We start from the raw sequence: 17,565 nt of genomic DNA, 5'->3' as shown, positions 1-17,565 counted from the left end.
GCGAGGCTAACATTGCTCCGTTGAATGCCACGGTGTTTGAAAGGCGCAGAAATAAAGCTTTGTTTTATCTTGCTTGGGGCAACACACAAAAGGCACTAGCATTGCAACATGGCGGGTTTTAAAATTGGGATCAAAAGGTTCAAGCTAATTAACAAGCTAAATAAGAGTCCCCAAGCTTCATCTATGTAACCACCCTCGCTCCCTCTGCCTTTCTCTCTCCCACCCTCTGTTTTGCTGCAGTACCTCGTGTGCAAGTGTGTGTGTGAGTGCACGCCAACATATACAGTTTGTCTGGAAATGTGAAGACAAATTGCTCCCCATGCTGAAATGTAAAAATAATCACCAAATTACCTCCAACAAGATCATTCCAATTAACTGCGCTATATTGCTAGTCTGACCCAGGAAGCAAAGCGACCCGTGATCAAGCTCCCTTTTCAAACTGTTTTGATGTTATTTGACTTTTCCAGCAGAGCCCCGAGGAGGCTGAGATGGGGGAGTCAAACGGAAAAGGACAAGGGCCCATAATAAAGACAAATGGCCAGAGCATGAAATTTGATTCATTGCCTTGGTACAGAAACATTCACAGGGAAATAGCCAACATTGACAAGCCATGAATTTCTAAACACTGTCAAATCCAGGAAACCGCACGTCCTGTTATAATGACATCGAGTCCCTAGGGGGCTGCAGGGCACTCACACACAGATTGTGGCCCCAATCAATCAGGCTATTGTTCTGATGTGCTTTTTTTAAGTTGGGCTGAGCGATGCTGTGAAACTATGAGATGTTATATCGACTCCGTGACTGGCACAAATGATTACCTAAAATATATCATCTGCAAATGAAAACCAGCATGAATGAAAAAAAAAAATTACAAATGTCTGTAAAACCTTAACTAAAAAAGCAAAATGTTCTGTCTCCTTTTTGAATGATTTTTTTTCTTTCTTTCTTTTTTTTTTTTTAATTTATTACCTCGAGGAAGCTTCCACCTTATTTATTTAAATAAGCATTAGAAGCATATGCTTGCAGCAGACCTTTCACTGTGAGGCACACACTTTGTAGTACGATATGAAAACACCATCTGGTGTGTGAGGTAGTGGCTAGGCTAAGCTAGCCGGGGCTAGATAGGGCCCTGCTGTGTCATAGGATTATCTTACTGGTTGGTAGATCCTCTCTATTAGCCCCTAGTGGCATGGATTATTGGATGATCATTATTATGTGTGACTGAACAAGGAGCTAAGTACCTGCACTTCCTTTCTGCGGGTAAAGTCTTATTAGTGTTAGTGATCAAACATAATATGAGCACAATTCAGAGCATTACACATTATTCATACTTTGCCTGGGACACACACGCACACCCACAATATTTATTTAACAGACTTTGACTGAGTTTGACTCGCATTGTGCATTTAATACACATTTACTGGTGCACTGGCTCGAGTTAAAACAGGTTCTGCATTTCAAACGGAATCTGCATTTCGACAGGGTATGGCACGCCTGGAGCACATATTTGTTTGTGGAAGTAGAATGTTCCTTTCTAAAGCGTATAAACAGGATCACAGGCGAGTACAGAAGACAGCACGTTCAGAGACGGGCCCTCTGCTCAACAAAACGAACATCTGCCGTTTCTCATCAGCTAGATTGAAGCTAATGACGAGCCGCGAGTGTGCTGACAGAGAGAATGGAATTGGATTGTGTACAAGAGCCCCAGTGAGACCAGACATATGTTTTAGAAAATGCTGTGGATGGAGTACAGGTTTATATAGCCGATGTCCGCACGGGTGTGTGTGTGTGTGTGTGTGTGTGTGATTGTGAGTAAAATCTAAAATACAGGTACCTGAAAAGGACAGTGAGAGAAAAAGGCAAGACAGAGCTCTATTTCTTTGTAGCTCACCTATCCATACATGTTTATACAAACGGATGAATGGGAGTGTGTTAGCACAGGTAAAACAACCATTGTGTCCTCCCCCCTTCAATCTCTGCTTTCTGTACAGAGATAATGGAATTACACATCAAAGAAGCTTCTCCCTGGATCCAATTCTTCTGTGACCTCTCCCAGCCTTTGTTCATATTCACCACGACAACTCCCCGGCCCCAAGCCTCTACCAGCAGGCTTCTCCCTGCTTCCTCCTTATGTCTGGGGAGAGATTAAATTTAGATGAAAATGAAATATTCATTTCCACTCAGCAACTGATGGCCATCTTAATTTGATACAACTTTTGATGCAGCATCTCTCTGTTGTTCTTTTTCATCACCAAACACCCCCCTCCTCCTCCTCCCACTCTTTGCCAGCCACATCATCCTCCTGTGGATAATTCTTGTACAAGCGGCCCTTGGTTTTGACTTTGTTAAAAGTAGAATCCTGAGGTACTATAACAGCTTTTCGCAGTCTCTTGAAATATTTCTGAGTCATTTCAGATGAGACATTTGCGCAAAACCCCGACGAGGAGGATCTCGGGGAGCATGCGGATGGAGAGTGCCCTCTTTATAGCTCACTAGATGAGCTAATCACATGAAAACTTCTCAGGCTCTCTCTCCCCGCTGGTGCCAGGATAAAGACCAGCCTCGGAAATGGCTCGGTGTTTCGAGACTTCAACCAAAGTGGTGACCACACTCGTATTCCTCCTACCGAGGCTTCTGAGTGGTCACATTGTACACAGCTTTAAGTACCTCACATTTGTCAGCATGCATCTGCGCGTTGGGTGATTTCACTCAATAATTAAGTCTGAAGTCATGCTCGCCCAAAGCATTTTAGGGAGACTAAATGAGAATCCTGTGACCGGCTGTTGTAGGGGGCAAAGTGAGAAGCTAAGGAAATGAAAGCAACATGAAATCATGAGGGAGATTGATTAACTGGCACTGATGAAGTGCTTTAAGTATTAGGTAGATAAAGAAATTGATTATTCAATAAATCCCTGTCGGGCAGTGAATAACCTCGCCGAGAAATAAGAGAGACAAGAAATGATAAATTAGTTTCATCACTCAACAGATGAAGAAGACCAAGCATAATGATCTGTTATCATGTAGTAATTTTGGCCATATTATATAAATGCACACAAGAATACATATATTTTTCACATGATCAAATTTTACTGGGTGTGCCGGTGATCAAATGCTGGAGCCTTACAGCAGCTACACCAGTTACCTCTGTCATAGCAAAGGAAAAAAAAAAAAAAAAAAGGTTAGAACTATTTTAATCTGTGTTTCTAATCAGGTTTACCCTCTTACATGAAATGGTTTTCAGCACCTTCACTCTACAATGTCCTGTCCAGCCCTTACTGAAGAGACTAATATTCTGTTGTGTGCATGCTGCCATGTACATATGCTAAGAAAAAAAAAATGATTTGATAAAAGTGTTAGCCCTATTTTTGCAGTGCAGTGGCATGTCTTCAAATCACAGAATATGTCTCCCAAGTCACCTTCAAAACCTTGCATATTTATTTTGGTCAGTGCTGATGATATAATCTAATTCTAGTAAAACAAAAAAAAGAAAAAACAAAACAAAACAAAACAAACAAACAAAAAAAAAATCAAATAGAAGTTTTCAGGTTAGCTGTATTGCAATGTCTGTCAGCCCATTTAGCTGGAGTCTAAAGCAATGCATATGGGGGAAATGAGGAATTCTGCAGACGGAAAGCAGTCCACAGTGGTTAAAGAACACGGCTTCAGCACTGACTATCACACATACACATAAAAGGATATAGGTATATGCTATAAAAATCATCTATATACTGCTTTGCATGCTTCTTATTTCTACATATGAATGCTACAGACTGGCCTCAGCAGACACGCTATCTTCTGAGAGCAAGCAAAATCACATCAATTAAGTCCTCCAAATGTCGTTATCATGATAACATTGCATTATCTTCTGAAATTGTTCCGGGAATGACATAAAAGGGTGCAAAACAGGGAAAAAAAAGGCATGAAAAAAATGGAAATAAGACTACAAAGGAGCACAGCGTGTGAAAGGACAAATACAGAAGGAATAGTCTTTTATTCCCACCAACGCTTAGAATCTTACAGAATGAGTCTGATCGACCATCTGGCCTCAACTTAGAGCAATGCACTGTAAAAGTACTAAAATCAATGGCAGCAACTCTACCTTGGATGCCCACCATTACCCAGATGGTGTACTTGGAGAACTGCTTAGGCCACCTAACCAAGAGCAGACACAGCACAGACAGGAAAAAAAGACCAAAAAAAAAACAAAAAAAAAAAACGCTGCTTAACTACCACCGCCCACTTCAGTGGTTTTCACTGGTTTGTTTGTGTCGGTAATCCAGTGCAAAGGTTCACTATTGGCCACAGTGCACTAGCTATGAGAGAGCCCTCTGCTGGTTTCAACATTGTTGCTGTGACACAGAGCACACACACTCACACAACAAGTACCAAATCACAGTAAAAAAAAAAAAAAAAAAAAAAAAAAAAAAAGGAAGAACAAAATAAATACCTAAATAAATAAAATGTCCACTACACACCCACTCAAAAAAGTGCTTATCCCTAAACAAATCAACAGAGTGTGCACGCTAACACCCTCTCATGGAGAATTCAGTTTGCAATAACACATACACACACATACACACACACACTGCCTCTGTATTGCACATTTCCACAGAAAATTCACATAGCTGTAGAGCCTAAACAGAATTAAAACTGAGAAATTAAAGCCAAATTACTATATTATTTTACCATCAGAATTATGTTATTTCCACATAAAAAAGCCCATTTGTACACATAATTAACCTTCAAGGTTACCTTACTTTTCTGTTTCTTAACAATAAAAAATGATATACATTGATAGCCCTTATATGTAAACATTGTGCTTGTAAAGATCATATGCTGACATGTCTTTGACTAAGGCTTTGAGCTTTTTTTTTTTTTTTGTGGCATCAAGGCAAATTCAGCAACCTTCCCTTACATGTCCCTCTTCTCTGCCGATTGTCAAGATACAATCTCAGGAACACAGAAATCCAACTGCACCTGCACTGCAACAAAAGATAGATTCTAAAAAAAGCAATTGTGCGACTGTAACACATTTCAAGGTAAATTTGTCTCAGCACTTTGACATTTTTAAAAACAAAGCCTGTCACAGTCTATTTCAGGTCTTCATTGAATCTGCTGCTATACTAAAGGAGGGGGAAAAATGTCCCTTTGACCAAAATATTTCAGTTCACATCAACAAAAACAAAGCCTGATGGATTTATGCAGTTTCTGAGACATCACCAAAGTCCGTACACAGCAATGTCAGAGAAGTCATTGCTCTTCAGAGTGCAGCAGTCAATCACCAGGACATGCTGGGCCTGCCCAAGTGACTGAGGGCTGCATCTATAATCTCAGCACTAAACATTATTCTCTATTGTTAGACATTGTGCATTATTTTTCTCTTGACTCTTTTCTCATTATTCATATTACAGGCAATTGTACAGAGGGCTTTAACAACATCCCCACATGAATTCAGGCTTTATCCTGTTAAACTCAAATAAATTTCATTTGAATCAATATGCCTTTTCAATTACCACCCACTGAGCTGGACAGAAATTGTGTATTGCAAAATCAGAGTGGGATGTTGCTCATCCGCTTATATGTCACACAGGAAGCAACTGTTTTGGATAGGCCATTTCCCTGTGAATAGAATATTAATTGTGGTGGCTTGTAGAAGGTGCAATAACTGAACTATATTCACTCAGCAATTACATCTTTGCTTGCAGACAAATAGCAGCATACGATTAAGACCCTCTGTCTCCAAGCTTGGACTTTGGGGTGTTGTAGTAGTATGTTAATACGGGCCAGTGCCATTTTGAGTAATTGTCCTGCATGGCACTCCGCCAAATGTCAAAAACGATTTGCCTCGAGACAAAAACCGTATTGATCTTCATTCTGCGCCTGTCTCCTGGCGGCGCAGAATGTTTCATCGCATCGCCAGTCTCCGAATGACAATTCTCACATTGTTCCTCACAGAGTGATTTCCAAAAGACAGCGCCAGCAGCACCACGTGGGCGCTGTATTTCTAACAGTACGGACGTGAAGGAGAAAAGATCACGGGGAAGGACACAGGACGTAGCGGCCCGATAGTGGGCAACTTTAATCTTTATTAGTCCACTGTCTGTTTTGGTACGTTGTGGCTGTGTGTGTGTGTGTGTGTGTGTGTGTGTGTGTGTGTGTGTGTGTGTGTGTGTGTGTGTGTGCGTGCATGCGTGCGTGTGTATGTATATGCTTTTTTTCATTTATTCTGTGATTGGTGTCTATATTGAAAATGACACATAAGAGAAAAAAAGAAGAGAAGAGAAGAGAAGAGAAGAGAAGAGAAGAGAAGAGAAGATTACCTTTCATCAAAACTGTAATGGTCTCCAGGGTGAATAGAGCAACGTTGTTGGAAACTTTTTGCTGGAGTAGTTGATTTTGTACTGTAGCCTATTATTTAATAAAAGTTACTTTCTGTACTTGATTGTTAAAAGACTGAAAGAGTCTCTCAAAATGTGAGCTGCTGAAAATGGAACAGACAAGAGAGCAACGTGCACAGGGTTCATATATTAAAAAAAAAAAAAAAAAAAAAAAAAAAAAAAAAAAAAGACACTATTTCACTTGTATGTCCTCTGAAAGGAACAGGGATCCCATTTTTTCATATATAGGTAATCTTCTATTGTGCACGTCTCCTGTTGCTTAGTGTTCATTTCCCGTTTGGTAAAATACAAATTCACATGATGCCGGACCTGAAAGTGGCAAATGATAAATGAAAGAGACTACTCATTTACTCCCAAGATTAGAAAGCGCTGCCGCTGTCAACGCTCAGATAAGGACACTGGAATGACACTGAAATGATATGCACTGGGTTCAACTTTCAAGATTATCATAGCTTACAAATGCGGCTGTGTAAATGTGCCCAACTTACCTATTCGGATAACATGAGGCATCCCGTAAGTGTACTGAATCCAAAAGAGACATGCAACCAGCGATGTCCAGTATTCCCAAATCGCTCTCCGGGGAGACAACCAAGTATTTCTCATGATTGTAAAGTCGCGGGATCCACTTTTTTAAAATTCCAAAGACGACTCAGAATTGCTCATCAAATTTGAATTCGACGGAGTCATATGTGGATTTTGGTGTCTGCGACAAATTTGCGCTCATTGTACTTGGTGCAACATTCTCCCAGTGTTTTTTTTTTTTTTTTTTTTTCTCTCTCTCTCTCTTTTCCCCCACAAGTCTCAGAGCGGCTCGATCAGGATGAAGCCCCCAGTCCCTCACAGGCGGATAAGTGATACACCTGCGAACGTTGGCTGCTACAATTAGCCTGCAGGAGTCTCTGTATCCCCTCCTACCGTCGATGCTATCTGTCTACTGGCAAGTACCACAGCAACAACCGAGCCGGACTCCCGCACCGCTGTGGAAGAAGAGAACTGCGCCTGCGGAACTTTGAGCCGCCTCGAACGTTTCTGGTGCCCCCCAAAAAAGACAGAGAAACGCAATTAAGTGCTGGAGAGTGCAAGCGTGAACTTTGTACTTAAAACAACGCTCATTGCAGTTTAATCGTTTGCATCTCTCATCCCAGTCTGGGCACAGATAGAGTTGAGAGGGTGGAAAAAGCCGTTCCGCGGTGGTCTTCTCCAGTTGCGCACGGCTATGGCACGAAGCTGGTCAGTGAAGAGCGCCCGAATCGGTCCAAAAGGCATCTGTGTTACATAATGTTCAATTTGGAAACATTGGAGCTTGTGCTAGATGAAAAGGTAGTGCAGAATCCCGCGTATCTGCGTGCGCCTCACGACCCTTCTGCCTAGGTGCCACTAGAGGCACGCGTCGTTACGCATAGTTGACAACTGTGTCCAAGAAGTATTTTACGGAGGTTAGGAGGACCCAAATAATGACCCGATCTTCTACTTTCTGTGCGAATCATATGTTGCAATATATTGCCCTTCACACTGCATATGAGTCATGGTGAATCTGGTGTGTGTCAGTGTTTATAGGCTATGATTGTTTGCGTTTAATTGTGCTATCAGTGCTGTAAATTTAAAGAAATGCATCTTTATCTGCATCAATCCCGAGGTGGAAATTGCCTGTTCTTCCCTTCAAGAAAAAAAAACAAAAAAAAAAAAACAAGAAAACAAAGGGGGGTGGTGGAAAAGGGTGTGTGTGTGTGTGTGTGTGTGTGTGTGTGGGGGGGGGGGGGGGGGGGGGGGGGGGGGGTGCTTGCACCACTGTGAATGGGTGAATTATTTGCATGGGGAAAATAAATGTCAGTTGAGGCTTGGGCCATTGACAAATCAGGCTTCTTATCGCTGGTATTTGAGGTATTCTGTCTATGTCAATGAGTACATTAAGCTCCCATAACTGCTTGCTGCCTATCTGCCTGTGCATTTTTCATGCCTCACAAACAGCAGTGAAATGTAAGCTGCAGGTGACACATACAATCACAATGAGTGCTGTTCTCTCCCTCACCACTGCAGTGAAGGTGAAGGGAGTGTGGAATCACTTATTTATGGTACATATGTCATATAGTCCATTATGTATTTTGCCTAAAACTGAAATTGTCACTGAAAATGTGTCCACATTAAATGTTGCAACATCATAACAAAAATACCTTTGGAAAGAGGAATGCTGCAGCCTCTTGGACTCATCTTTATCTCCTACTTTACTAATTTCTCAGATATAGTACTAATTCACTTTAATTATACAATAATTATGAGAGCTGGGAGAGGGAGAGAGATAATTTGGTCCATGATTATCTCCTGGACATTTATAAACACATCTTGGACATTAGAAATACTGATGAGTATCTTATGTTTTATATCCCAAATAAGGCAGCGCTGCAAATTATAATGTTGTAATTTTAGGTTATTATTGATTTGCAATTATACTAGCCTGAAACATATTGTATTCTGAAAAGGCATTGCTAAAATTATTTGTGTTGATGAGCCAGTGCCGTGGCTCATTGGTTTTATTTTTCTGTTTGGAATGAGAGAAAGAAATAAACTGTGTGCATCAGGGGGCATGCAAGCAAGAACAAGCCAAACTGACTGCCACTGCATATTCATGTCTCCCAGAGCAGATTTATCGCCTCTTGGCACAATGTAAGGACTATCAACGTGAGTTATGTGGCCCAGCTCTCGCATTATCGAGATTCATTGACTTGCTGCTCTTTCAAATACAAAATGTACACAGCTCCAGCAAACAAGACATTCTGGGTCTGTGGGTGCCCTCTATAGAGAGACGGCAGTCTGTGCTCTCAGTCACCTGGGATGATCATTGGAGGCAAATAATAAAAGGATAGCTGCCGACCAGATTACACGGAGAAACGCTATGGAGCACAAGCCACAGTATCACATTTAATTTTCTGGATTTTGAGTAGTTATTGAATCGTGCTGTATCGGGGATGTTTGTATTTCTAAAGCGCTGACATTAAATCTCGATGCCACCATCAGTTTTATCTGCTATCTGCCCCTCAGCAGTTGTAAAGAAATACAGTTTGGTAGTTGGTTCAAAGGGATGAGATGGCACAGCACTTGTTAGGAGAGCCCAGGAGATGTCCATCCATGACATCACCTTGGACATAAAGTCTGCAGTAACAACACAAAGGGTGGCTTGATCCACAAATGGAGAGCAACAATCTGTAAACCTATGTCAAAGATCAAATTAGGCATATATGCATGCTGATGCAAGTGTATTTTTTTTTTTTTTTTTTTTTTTTTTTAATTTTCTAGAAAAGATGTTTTTCTCAACAGCATGGCAACATTTATCATCATTCAGCTGAGAAAAGAGGTTGGATTATGCAGATACTCTTTAAGTCTGGCTAAAGCAGGGAGGGGTACACTTAATTTTGGTAAGTGCCTTATAGGCCCAGGTCCCTGTTGTATTTTTGAATGGATATCCAATTGGGATAAAAATGGCACAATTTAGTGAGGGTTACAACAGCTTGGTTGTTCATATGATGTCTTTGATGGCTGTGCATGGCCACACTGAAGCATCTGGTAAACAAGGAGGCTGAGGGTGAAAGAGCACTGAAGGTTGAGGTCTGTTACAACAGGACCAAATTACTGTTGCATTTACTCAGTCCAGTCTCTACTTGGAGTAAATTAAAAAGTAATTTAAGCTGACACTTTTTAAGCGGGTCACACATCCAGATGCGACAGCAAAGTCAGCTCTATTTTTTCTCCCAGTGAAATGATTGCTGTTACATTTACAACCGCCGAGCGATCAATGGCTTGTCTGGCAAGTCGGTCATAACTAATGGCTCAGAAAACATCAAGTCCCCATTGTAAAAGTGGAGACATCGGCAAGAGGTGTACTTAGTTGACTGGATTGATCAGCGCATTTTGTTTATTTTTTGAAAGATTGTAAGAGAGGAGAAAGGGGACGATCAATTTTCCACATGGCGCTTTTCAGTAGTCGCTGATAATACATGCCTGTGATTGGGTGGAGAAGATGTACAATCCAAAATGTTAGATTGCTCATAATTATTTGGGAAAATTGCTGCACTTCGATTGAGCCACAAAAAGTGAATCATGTGAAAGAGTTTCACCATTGATTTTGCTTTTCTGTTCAAGAGGAATATAAAAGACTCTGCCATCAGACTGAACATAATGCCGAAGATCGAACAGCTCCCAACAACAAAGGGTCAACAGGAACTTATCTCTAAGCCTGTTGTAGTTAAAAATTAGATGTCTTTTCTCAAGTCTCCTTGATGGGAGCCACTTTTATGATGGCAAAGTTTTAGCTTAGGCGTTAAAAAAATACATATCATTGGATTTGTCAAAAGGGCACCGAATCAACTTTTCAAACTGGCAGGAAGTTGTTATCTTAGAAAAGATAAAGACAAAACAAGGCCTAGGAGTTTGATGTTTGCAGTACATATTTGGACACGTCTCATTTTTTATGGTGCATGTAAGATATCTACGTCATATGTCTTTCCTATGTGAAGGCTCCATGCCTTTTGGTGGACATGAGCAATTTCTAAAAGCCCCTTTTCTTCACTATAAACCTTGGCCCAGCTAGCATATGCCTTAAGTGTCTATATCACTTGAGTTGCAATGTTGAGTCACTGCTATTTGTACATGATGCTGGCAAGGCAAGGGCCTCATGGCAACTCCATTACAATGGGGCTATAACATCCAAACAGCTTTAGTGGGCAGGCACAGATAATTAAATGTCGATTTACCCTTTTCAACTGTACTAGGGCAATATTGCTGCTATGCTGACAGATTGAACGCTCGCTAAAGCCTCATACTCTATGATTCAAGGCAAGGTGCCATGTGCAGACGAGGTTATGAGGAATTGGCCCAATTCTGGCGGTGATCACAGCGTTTACTAGGGCTCTAGACTGCTCTGGCTTGGAGTTAGAGACTGCTCAAGATGTATGTGCTGCTGCTGATGTATGTGGCGGTGGTGTGTTGGGGAGAGGGGAGACAATCACAACCCTGATCAGTCATCCAGACAGACTCTGAGATGGGAAATGACTGCTAGCGGGGCTCAGCCCACTGGTTATAGATGAGAAAGGCACAGAGTAATAATAGATTTCTGACCATCCTGAATCATCTATTGAATTATTAGTGTTATCATCCTTATCATGCTCATCATCTATCATCAGTAACTACTGAATCACAGCTAAAAATGGCAGAGCATTTTTGCACTTGTGTATAAAAGATCCCAGCCACAGTCTTGTGACGTTTATTTCTCACTCAAAACCGGCACCTCTATATTTAGAATTGAAACGTATAAATTTGTGAATGAAGTCACGGCTATAAGAAAACAAGACTCACCAGATTCAATACATTTATCACATTCTTAGGGGACCCATTGACGATACGAGCCGAGTGTGTCAGATAAGAAACAATTCTCCAACCCCTACCCAACTGTCAAGTGACTGGCATGTTCAAGGGCCCCTTCAAGGTCAAGGAGTGCAAATTGAGGCATTAAAATCACACTTGAGCATTACTGTTGTAGAACCTATAGAGCGCAATCAAGGAGTGATTAATTTTCTCTCAAAACTCTATAATTACACTTGACCTTATGTACATTATATGCATCGCTGGCTCTGACCTACACTTAGGTTGTTATCAGAACGCAATCAGGACTAGAAAGTTGTTTTTGACCTATGCCGAGGTCATCCCATCTGCATAGTTAATGGAACGATTTGTATAAATAGTGACTCATACAAGTGAAGATGTTTTCCTCCTCTAGATGTTTTTGTCTGAGCCCTCAACATAAAGGCCAATTGTGTGTGACACCTAAAAGTGACATTAACGTGCATTTGGTGGATATCAAATGTTTATGGTTAATTTTTAATATAACGCTTGAGTAAAACAGCTGAATTTTGAGACCTGGTGAGCTTGAGAATCCATCTCCACAAGAACATATCTAAATAAACCCAAAATTCTCTTTAATGGCATTTAAATTTCAAATTATGACTTTGTTGAGCATGCAGATTCACCATCCATACACTATGTTTCATCACATTTTCTGCTTTCTTATTTTCTCTATAATATGTCCACTGCTAAAACAAACAAAAACATATAGGCAACTATTTCAATTTGGAAAAAAAATATTATCTTTACATGTTTTTCTTCCAATGCTCAAGGCTGATTTGACCAAGAATTATGAAATATATTTCAGTTTGCCCTTTAACTCCCATTGATTTAGCATTTGTGCTTATTAATTTGGTGGATGCTCATATGACATTGTTGGAGTAGTAAACATGCATTTCAGATTCCCCAGGTTCTTGGACTTTTTCCCCTCGAAGAAGAACAAAAGATGAGGCTTGGTATTTAATCCTCAGTCATGTGACTTTCATTAAAGGAGCCTAACCCTCAATTAGCACGATGCAACCGCAAAGCCATGCACAGAGACAACAACAGCGTGGCAAAAGGAACAGGGTGGAAAAAGTGAAATGCACCGATATTTGCGATGCCCTGGAAGCATGTGAAAGTGACGAATAAACACAAAATGGCTACCAGACATCTCATTAATGTAAAAAAATTCTGAGCAAGAGTGAGGTATTATTGCAACACTTACCGGGGTAAAACTGACAAACCCTCATGCCAAATGCTCTGGTGTTATCCTTTAATACATTGGCAAAAACTAAACCTTTGGAAATGGGTGTATAATGCAATATGCTGCTGATCCTTCCAGCCAGCTACCATAACCATTTATTTTCTTTCTGAGAGGTGGACTGGTGGGCGCGCTATGGAGCTAATGAAAAATCTCAGGAGTGGAAGCTGACACAACGAGAATCTGTTGGACCAAAAGCATATGGCTAATTATGTTTTTTTTTTTTTTTTTTTTTTGGGGGGGTGGGGGGTGGGGGGGGGGGGGTGGGGTGTTATTGTAGTCCAACGCAAAGCATCCTTAAAGTGTGTTTACTATCTCTAGGGGAGCTCGTTCAGTGTTTCAAAGTGAAGCAGAGTGAGAGGGCTGTATCATGACATGCCTAGCAAATACTCCAGCAGCCAATACCCCAAAGGCTTTGTTTTGGAGGTTATCTTGACTCTCCACTCAGTTCACTGGAGTAGCCTATCTATCAGTGACCGAAAGGGAGCGGCGGTGACAGCCACAGTACGATTAGCCGCTATGTCGGCTAATATTGCCCAGGCAGTTGAACAGGGCCAGCCTTTGTTGTTGTTTACATAGCGTTTGCCCATCATTAGGCTTGCCAAGGCTGGCTGCCTACTCCTTTTATATTAATTAAAACGAATATACAGTAAAGACTGCATGTGTGGCTCCTAGCTAGAATTCTGAAGTAAGCCTCAATTAACCTGAATGACCCTGTCTAACACAAACAATGAGAAATTAATTATATACAGCAGCCATCCCAGACAAGCTTAGTGGGCTCAAAAGTACTTTATAAATGGTTTAGAATGCATTCCCACTTTGTTTACATGTGCGTCTGCCAAATCAATGGCCCATTAAAAAAAATCTCCACCGATGGCAAATGGGTATCAAGAAAGAAACACATGTCAGTGCAGGGCATGGAGACACTGAGACTTTGACGGTTATTATTGCTGATTATCCTTACTGACTTTTCAGTGTTTCAGTGTTTCAATTTCAGAGTTGCACAGAGGGTAACCTTGTCCAACAGTTTGAGGTGGGGGCACGCGCGGTTGTCTCGCCATGGCGTGTGACGGCGTGGAACGTCATGAGGCCTTCCTTCGTGTGTGGCTGGAGGGAGATCGAGGTTTGTCACAAGTGATGTCAACTTTATTATTCCTGCTTGACACGACGGTGCACAAGTTGGAAATATTGAACAAAAAGCAGACATTCATCTCTGACAGGTCACGCAGGATCATGGCTTGGGGATAGTGTGCATTCCTACGTGCAAGTGTGCGTGTCTGTAAATAAGGCCTCAGTAGCAGTACTCCAACATGCACACACACACACACACCCACACACACCCACACACACACACACACACACACACACACACACACACACTCACTCACACAACTCCTGAATGTGTGTGTTACTATAAAATGTGTTTGAATTAGTGCACAATACAGTGTTCCCCTGACTTTCATGTTATCACATTGGCAGTTATGAGTAATTGCACCCTGCAGCAGTCCCTACCGCCGGACAACTTTTAATTATGTTACAAAGTGCACCGCTCTCCTGCATTAATGTCTCCACTGGAGTCGTGAATTATTATATTCACTAGCAGATTGTACAAGAACTAGCGTTCCTCAATTATGAAAAACACCCTTCTTTTTCATTGTTGATGTTTATTAATCTTATGAGATCATCTCTAACCATGCTATTTGTGAATTAAGTTAGAAATTGCCCTTTAATCTACAAATAATACAACTGATCTCGATTCAACCCTATGTGGATAACCTAGATGACTGAGAACCTACACAGACACCCTCTCTTTAATGAGTGTGAAAAAATAACGTGCAGGAAAGCTATGAGATGCATTCAGGAACTGGAAAGCAACTGGGGAGATAAATTCTTTTCCAAGAAAGAGAAAGGCAGAGACAGAGCGCTGACAACACGAATAAATGAACCAACTGCAAAGTATTCCTTGGGCACCATGGATCATTTATGCCTTGTATGGCCCATGTCTAGAGCAGCTCTCCCTGTGGAGATGAATGTGTGTGCGCTGTCCGTCATCGTAGAGCCAGATGAGTGTGAAGTGAGGCACACTCCAACCGGCAGCATGTCACTCGCAGCTTCATGTTGGGCAAGTCCCTCTATTGACTGTTGTCACGCTTGAGTCAAGGAGCACCCACAGGCGTGATTGCTTCTCAACCCATTCTGACCAATATATAAAGAGCTGTGGCTAAACCAATGCGGCCATTTGTGGCAACAAGACAAGGGTCAAAGGTACCCAGTGGACCTGCTGTACCTGAGTCAAGTCAACACATCACAAACACACTGCGGGAAATTCGAAGGGCACCTTAACTGCCGCATTACTACCTCCAAAGGAAAATCAGGAAATAATGGATATTTGGATGTTCAGCGCTCTCGCCCTGTTTTCCTCAAATATAGCTTTTGAGGACTAAGAATGCATTTTTGAACCTCTTTTGTTTTTATATTAAAATGTTTCTCATGAGGCACTGGCTTAATGTATGTCTGTCTCTCCATATTTGCATCAATAAACCCACTCCAAATATTTCTCAAACATTTCTTATTTTCTCTCTCTCTTTCTTATCTACCCACTTGCATTTCTGTCTATATGTTTGCTTAAAACTGAATGACGCAGATGAAGTAGCAAGCAACATTTTTCATCAATGCTGTTTCATGAAACATGTGTAGCAGTCATGGTCACGTCAGTCAGCGGATCCCGATCATTATGCGACTCACATCCCGAAATGGATTGGCACCAGATGAAGTTCCATTTAAAACTTTGCAAGAGGAGCTCATTTATGTCACTAGTTTATCAGATACCTATCGGGGTGTATAGCTCACAGAAGCAGCTCAAAAAATGTGCAGTATTTCAATAATGAGTCTCTCTTATTTGTGTCTGGCTTTTTGCCCTCAGAATTTGTTAATCAGCTCAGATGCTCAGTGATATGAAGGCCAATATAGCGGAGAGAATTCAAGGCATAACTGATGAGATAGAGGGATGATGGAACCTTTGAAGGTGTAGTGAGTTTGATGATATCCCTTCTGATGAGTAGTGACATAAATATTTTGCACTTTGTTTGTTTAGCAGAGATACATAATTTAGTGTAAATTCATTCAATATTTAAATAATGCTAGTTATAGAGCATCGCTTGTTTGAACATTTAACAAATATTTAATGCTTAACAGATTACTCCTCCATATTTTAAATACAGCAGAAAATGATCATGATCCTTACTGAGGTAAACACTGACTGAGTATAAAAAAAATACTGCAACAAGAGAAAGAGGTCATTTGGAGACCTGCTCTTTCAATCAATGCACATCGCACCGTGCTGGCTTTAATCAAAGATCTTGTACATGGATAATCGCTACAAGTGAACCTTGCCTGGCTGACATTTGCATATATTGAGTTACAGGAGTCAGTCTCACTCAGACTCCAGATCACCATTTGTGATGTTATCTGCACTGGGCTGAAAACATCAAAAGGACTACAAACACTTGCATCAAGCCATTTTTCACACATCAGTTGTAGCTGGTTTCATGTCGATTCCGCGTCACGCTGATGCCGCTATGCAATTTCAACTCAATCTCAATTCTGGAGTTCATTTTATTGATATCAATATAGAATATATTGCTGAATATATTTAAATGTGAACTCATGTCAAACCAGTTATGTTATTACAACAGTTCCAAAAAAGGATCATGTACAAACATTTGATTTATTTGATTTACACCTATTTATACAATATGGGCTATGATACAATTTATTCATTGAAACTCTGCACTATTCTAAAGAATTGACTGAAAATCTATAAATAGAGCAACTGAGGAATAAATTATACCCTAATGCAACACCAGTGTAGACTTACAACACATACTACATGATTATTTGATAAATCATGTGACAAATTAACAAAAAACAATGACATTTCAAATACGCGATCTAATTGGAAAAACAAAATTAGCACAACATCATAACATCATATGAAAATGGATGGCAAATATAATGCATATCAATACAAAGGGCTAAAAAAAAATCATACAGTATTGTGAAAAATAGCACTGAGATCTCTGCGTCAAAGTTGAACCATGACCAATGAGTGCTGTGAGACAGAAAAAAGTGCAGTACAGTCTTTTGGCCATTGGGGGCATTGCTGAACACATATAGTAGGGGATAAATGATATAATGTAAATGATTGTAAATATGTAAATATAAATCACTACATTTGACTCCAAACATTTTGGATAAACTGGGCCGTTACTGTCATTCTTACAAGACCCAATATTTATAATGAAGTCATAATTATAAGCTGATGGCTGTGGTGGTTGATGCCATATGCTAATGGAAGTCGATGGTTGTAATTACGACAGTTTCATTTCAGCCCGCACTCAGGCTATATAGTGTTGACTTGTTGCATAATTAGAGAAGGGGAAAAAAATACTCTGCATCGCCTCTTAAGGTGGTCTCAGATATTCTTGCAAGTGGAATATCTCCCGATATAGACTATCTCTGGTTACATCATCT

At 40.7% G+C, this 17,565-nt stretch overlaps 1 protein-coding gene across 1 annotated transcript in view; it reads right to left on the bottom strand.

Moving 5' to 3' along the window:
• Positions 1-7,327, bottom strand: part of grik3 (glutamate ionotropic receptor kainate type subunit 3) — an 88,193-nt gene extending 80,866 nt beyond the window's left edge. The window contains exon 1 of the mRNA XM_030072450.1: positions 6,887-7,327. Within this exon, the coding sequence (XP_029928310.1) occupies positions 6,887-7,001 (115 nt within the window). The 5' untranslated portion in view covers positions 7,002-7,327. The remainder of the gene's footprint in view (positions 1-6,886) is intronic.
• Between the last annotated feature and the right edge of the window lie 10,238 nt (positions 7,328-17,565).

Source organism: Myripristis murdjan, chromosome 16 (genome assembly GCF_902150065.1).
Source record: "Myripristis murdjan chromosome 16, fMyrMur1.1, whole genome shotgun sequence".
In the NCBI taxonomy this organism is placed as follows: Eukaryota; Metazoa; Chordata; class Actinopteri; order Holocentriformes; family Holocentridae; genus Myripristis; species Myripristis murdjan.
Note: the sequence above shows the minus strand (reverse complement) of the source record. Positions and strands in the feature narration are given on the sequence as shown.